This window comes from Pteropus vampyrus, unplaced genomic scaffold (assembly GCF_000151845.1).
Source record: "Pteropus vampyrus isolate Shadow unplaced genomic scaffold, Pvam_2.0 Scaffold19, whole genome shotgun sequence".
Lineage (NCBI taxonomy): Eukaryota > Metazoa > Chordata > Mammalia > Chiroptera > Pteropodidae > Pteropus > Pteropus vampyrus.
This window is the reverse complement of record NW_011888800.1, coordinates 7724395-7730398: the sequence shown is the minus strand read 5'-3', so window position 1 is coordinate 7730398 and position 6004 is coordinate 7724395. Positions and strand designations below refer to the sequence as shown.

The window sequence follows — 6004 nt, the reverse complement described above, 5'->3', positions numbered from 1 at the left end:
TGGAGCAGTGGCGCAGTTTTATTTTTGCAAGCTGCTTTTAGACAAGAACATACTAGTTGGCATAAGCAGTTTCCCTTAGGCATAACAACACTGTTTCTTCTACTTTTCCCAAGCCATATCTTATCACGACCTTCAGCTCATTTGCCTGTCTGTGGCTACATTCGTACTTTTTTTTTTTTTCCTCAGAAGGAGTTTGAGGAGGCAAAGTAACCCTTGGCTGCCCTCACAGACTGTAAGGACCTTGTCAGCTTATAGTCCGCTCTCCACGCAGGCTCCTGGCTGCATGGAGCTGTCAAGAAGGCCTGGCCTCTTGTCTGTCCCTGGAGGTGCAGCCCTGTTCCCCCAGAGGCTGGCCTGACTCAGGCTGGGGCTGGGCTGCAGGGGTTTCCTCAGCTCTGTCCCCACCTTGCTCTTAGACCCACTGCTTCAGGGGAGCAGCTTCCTGCCACTGCTCCTGGGACTTGTCTCCCCTCCTTGCTGCATCTGCAGTCCTGACACCCCACATCTGGAAGTGGTGCTCCACCTGCCGGTTTTGGAGCCCCGCCAGAGGTTTCTAGAGATGCTGGTTGACTCAGCATCTTAGGGAAGAGGGAATGTTCTGGGCTAAGGGAGTGACCTGAGGGTGGAGCTCCAACCTGTTTATAGGATCATGGCTCCTCAGAGGCTGGCACATTCCCAGTCAGTCCCATACCATTGGAATAGTCGTTGCCAGCCAGCCAGGGAGCTGGCATCTTAGCCGGAGCTGGGCCTGGAGCAGAGCTGGAAGAGTTGGCATGGAGCGACTGACATCTAGGGGGCCACCTGGCCATCCTCATCAGGTAATAGTGTCATCGAGCCCATGGGTATCACTCAGGGCAGGGCCTGGGGCTGGGGCGCAACCCAAGAAGCTTGACACAGCTGAAACGAAGGTGATTCTGGTCTCTGAACAGAACCTGGGTCCCAGACTGGGGTATTTTCCTAGGCAGAGGCTGATGGTGGGAGGCAGAGGATGAGGGAGTCTGTGCTTGGGGATGGGGAGTGGGTGGAGTAGATGATCAGCATTCATAATAACAAGGGTCCAGGAGACCAGAGCCTTCCCTCTCCACCATGAGTGACCAGCCCACAGTCCCCTTTACAGCCCCTTCCCCTCTCATTAAAGGAACACAATGGCTGTGTGTCACAGGAGTTCTACCAGGCCTGCAGCCTACCACTGCAGGCAGTGGACTTCCTGGATCTGGCTGGAGCCCAGGGACCACCATGTGTGTCTCAGCAGCTCTGCCAGCCCAAATCCGCATCTACTGTCAATTATTTACTGGGCCCAAGAGCCATGAGGCTGCAACCAGGCCAGGGAAGCCTACAAACTGCTTACCTCACCTCTGCCATGGGCTTCCCCACAGCCCAGACTTTTCATTCTCTGCCAAGGACCAAGGCCAGAGAGAATGGCTCCTCAGGTCTTCCCTGGTGCCCCTATCAGCCATGAAAAAGCTGAGTGTACCAAGCTCGTCATCCTGAGGCATAACCTCATTTGCACCTTACCAGGCTTCTGGAGCCTTGGCCTTGAGACCCAGGCCTGAGTTGGGTCCAGGCACGCTGCTCCAGACTGGTGCTCCTGGAGAAGACTCTCCTGGGGCAGGCCAGACACCAGGGTATCCTGAGGAAGATAGAGAGGGAACCCTCGATTGCCGGATAATACCTGCTGCCCCAGTCTGTGTCAGCCTGAGGTCTGGAGGACACTCTGCAAGGCAGACGTCGGTGGAAATACCCCGATGGGGGTCTGTGAGGAACCCGAAGCTGTAGGAGCAGGGCGGTGGAGGTGCTGGACAGCCCTGGATCCATCCGCTCCTTTGTCAGGAGCCTGAGCCCCAGAATCCAACTAGGAGGTTTCTGAGCCTTTCATCCTCATCTCCCTGGAGAAGGCTGGGCATTCTTCTTCTCCCACCCTCTGCCTGCTTCTACCTTTTGCCCAGCTCAGGGGCAAAACTAAAGCCCAAAGTTTAGTGACCCTGAGAGCCCGAGCCTGCCCTCACACCCGGGAAGCACCTCGCCTCCTGCTGATGTTCCTACAGCTGGCTGAGTCCCTGAGACTGAGCCTTTGACACCAAGCCTTCATGTCAGATCCTGGGGCAAGGGAACTTTAGCAGTGGCCTCACCCAGGCTCTTTCCTGCTCCAATAGAAAACCGGAGCCTGTTCTGGCAGCAGGAACTTGGCTGGCAGGACAGGCCAGGCTTAGAGGACTGACTCTGGGACGTGCCTGCTGTACTCAGCCTGACTCAGGAAGTACAGGGCCCAAGGCTGTGCCACAACTTCCACTCCTTCTCTCTCCAACCTCCTCATTGCCTCACCATGGTCACTCAGTGCCAGCAGAGGGAAAGGTGGCCTGCTCATTTTTCTCTTTCTACTGAAGACTCCATGGTCACAGATACTCTGGACCCTGGTCTGGGGACTTCAGCCCCTTCAAGCTCCCTCGGGCCACATCTACCATGATCCTCTCCATGGGGAGGAGGGTAGAATAGGTCCTAGGGTCCCTGCACAGGGGAGAGACAGCGACTGGGTCTCTCCCATGATCCTATAGGAAGCTGGGCTGGGGTCCCGGCCGGAGGAACTTTCCATGAATGTTCAGGGCCAATCATCAATTGAGGCAGTATTTCAGGTAGGATGATCTTTCAAAAGGGAAGATAAAGTCCCAATGCCCTCAGGAGAAGAGAATCCTATTAGTTAATATGTTGGTTCAATAATCATATTCGGCTAAAACGAATCTATGAAATTCTAGTTTCTAGATATCCATAGGGCAGTGTGGGAAAGTTGCATGCTTTTACAAAGAAGCAAAGTCCTGGGAAGGTAGCGTAGCACAGGGGTTGTGAACTGTGGCCTTGAAGACTTGGGTTTGAATCTTAAAAAGGTCACCGACTAACTCTGAGACCTAGGGCATGGTAGCATGTCTGAGCCTTGAGTCCTTCATGTATAAAATGAGAGGAAATGAGAGTACTATCTTATGAGGTTGTTGGGAGGATAAATCAAGTTCATATATGTAATATGCTTAGTATAGTGCCTAGAACATAAAGAGCACTTAATAAATTGTAATAAGAGCAATTACTAGAAGCTGCTTGCTTTTTTGCTAAACATTCTAATAGCATTAACACATTTAGCCTCGGAACACTGTGTGAAGTCGATACTGTTATTAACCCCACTACATATGAGGAGACAGAGGCACCCAGAAGTTTAGTGACTTGTCCAGGGTCACATGGCAAGTGAGCAGAGGACCAGGGTTTGGACCCAGACAACCTGGCTGATAGCCTGCCCATAACCACTCTGCTCTACTGCCCCCAGTGACTGTCAGTTGTTGTACTTATTGTCAGAGCCCACCCTCTGGGTGCTCTGTGTCAGTGATAGCCTAGAAGTGAAGAGAAATGGGGCTTCACCCTAGGAAAAATATCCTGCCAGGGGTCGCAGGGCTTTCTGAGGTGGAGAGGCTCTCAGTGACTGGAGGGAGAAATGGGCAATGACACTCAAATTGGGCAGCGTGACTGGTTAACAAGGGAGCAATTGAGGGCACTTCTTAATAGCCCCAAGTGGTTTGATAGCAGCTTCGAGGCAGTCGAGGCAGTCGCACTGAGGATGGGAGGAGCCTGCACAGCCTCTGCCCTCCTCCTGTCTTCTAGTGAGCCTTGAAATACAACTACACCCCCCAACAGGGTCTCAGGACGCCAGCCAGCACTCTCTCTGTGACAGGTGGTGATGGAACATGAGTGCGGGCAGTAGATGGAGCCAGGTGTCTAAGAATTCTGTAAATCCCTGCCAGTGACAACTTCTGGTTTAAGGCATATAGAGTTGAAGTGTTGCTGGTGTCACTGGAGTTAATTCTGAAGAAGGGAGAGAAACAAGTCTGCCTCGATGGGAGGATTACATGTGCTCTGCCACGAAGCTGACAGGAGTGACAAGGACACTGAGCATGGAGCCACAGGAGAGGGATGATGCGGGGGCCTAGGGGAGAAGAATAGGGGTGGGAGCACAAATCCCGAGTGGCTTTGCTGGGCCCCATTGTCCTGTAAGTCTCTCTGTGGAGAGTGCAGAGCCACGTCCCGTGGACACTGAACCAGACCCTAGCAGGCAGCACCTGTGAAGAGCAGAAATCTGTTCCTGGCAGGAGAAGAGACTTCCTGATTACAAGCACCAAAATGGGACAGGCTGTGGAAAGTTGCAAGGCAGGAAGCAGCTTTGGTTCCCTCACCGTTTGTCTCCCAACCATGCTATGACAAATGTCTACCTCACAGGCGTGATGCTGCCTCGGCCACAGATCATAGGGGCTTATTATAAGAAACTTGTGCAGGGTGCCCAGAAAAAACTACACAGCCAGGCCTCAGGAAAACAGAAACCCAAGGGGCCCCCCTGGATCCTAGCAGTGCCAAGCACCTCAGCAAGTGGGAGGTTTGGGGATACTTCCCTAGTGCCCTGTCCTCAGCAGGACTTGGCTATGCCCTACCTGCCCTCTGCTTTTCCTCCTGCCACCTTCTTCTGCTCATCTTCTCTGTCCCTCCCAGCTTCTTCTCACTCAGTTTCTTCTTCTTCCTCATTGGGATTGTCCATGGGCTGACATGACCTCGCCAGCCATTAATACACAAGACCTTTCACCCACTATTCACAGTAACAGCTCAATGCTCTTGGAGTTTCTTAATTTCCACCCAAGAGCAGATGAGTACCTGTGGCTATCACACCTCTGGGCTCCCCAAGGCTCAGCCCCCCTGGAGTCATGTGTCTACTTCCTGTCTAGAGGACTGGGGGCACCCTAGGCAGCAGAATCACATGCTTTACCAAGGGGCTGTCCTCCCTGGGAGCTCTGGGGGTGGCTGACCCCAAACTGACATGTCCAGTGTGGTGGCCATCCCTTGGTCCTCAGTTCCCTACTTTCCCCACTACTCTATTCAATGATGTCCCTGAAGAGAGGAGAGTCCCATAAATTCCACCCCCCAGGTAGTCTGCCATTCCCTGACTGCTCTAGCCCAGGACCATGGCCCCAAGGACAGTGGTAGTCAAAGGCTGTTTGGTTCCAGAACACCTGGCAGCATCACCAAGCATCTCAGGAGAAACCTGGGCACAGATTGGAGGGGCTCATGGTTGAGCAGGAGGGACTTGGTCATCTGCTATTTCTCTCTAGGGGGTGGCCTCTGTCTGCTGGCGGCTCACGGTGAGGGTGCTGGAGGCTCGTGGACTGGGCTGGGCTGACATGTGTGAGTAACTGTCTCCTGGGCTCCACAGCTGCAAGGGTGACTGAATCCAATGGGAAAGGCCCGGATATGTGCCTCGGGGCTGGGTTGAGCAGCCCACTGTAGCTGCAGGGCGGGGGTGGGGGGGGCGGGAGGGATGGTTGGTAGGAAGCTAGTAAGGCTCCTGGAGAAGGGTGTGAGGAATTCTCTTTCACTATGGTTCCCTGGATGTTGGCAGTGAGCGAGGCAGACCCTTACGTGGTCCTACAGCTGTCAACTGCACCTGGAATGAAGTTTAAGACAAAAACTGTCACCGACTCCAGTAATCCTGTGTGGAATGAGACCTTCAGTTTCCTAATCCAGAGTCAGGTCAAGGTAAAGATCAGACCAGCCACCTGAGGACAGGCTGTACCCTGCATAGGAAGGGTTCTTGGGGGCGGAGCACACCTTTCTCCACGGCTTTGTCAGAGAAACTGGGATGGGGTGTCTTTGTGCCCCAGCTTGGATATGCCATGTGTGAGAGAATGTGTGAACTCACCAGCTGCCTGTGGGCCAGACCTCCAGCAAGGGGCTGGTCCTCTCTAAGCCCAACTATAAAATGGAAACAGTAAGAATCCCCTCCTGGTCTGGGTTGTGGTGAGGTTAAATGAGATAACGCACTCCCAGTGCAGTGCCTGGTGCATATGGCACCAGCAAATCAGGGGTGTGGGGTTGGGGGAGAGAATTCTTGGAAATAATTTTATTTTTTATAAAAACAAAAATTAGCAGGGGGGAATTAGGAAATTTGCTGGGCTTCCTTTTACTGCTTTTAAGTTTTACCATT

At 53.2% G+C, this 6004-nt stretch overlaps 1 protein-coding gene across 1 annotated transcript in view; it reads left to right on the top strand.

Annotated features, from left to right (window-relative positions):
- The first annotated feature begins 773 nt into the window (after window positions 1-773).
- The window catches only part of PLA2G4D (phospholipase A2 group IVD), a 23308-nt gene continuing 18077 nt past the window's right edge, over window positions 774-6004 (top strand). Inside the window, exons 1-3 of the mRNA XM_011354967.2 lie at window positions 774-818; window positions 5133-5205; window positions 5420-5556. Of these exons, the coding sequence (XP_011353269.1) occupies window positions 774-818; window positions 5133-5205; window positions 5420-5556 (255 nt within the window). The remainder of the gene's footprint in view (window positions 819-5132; window positions 5206-5419; window positions 5557-6004) is intronic.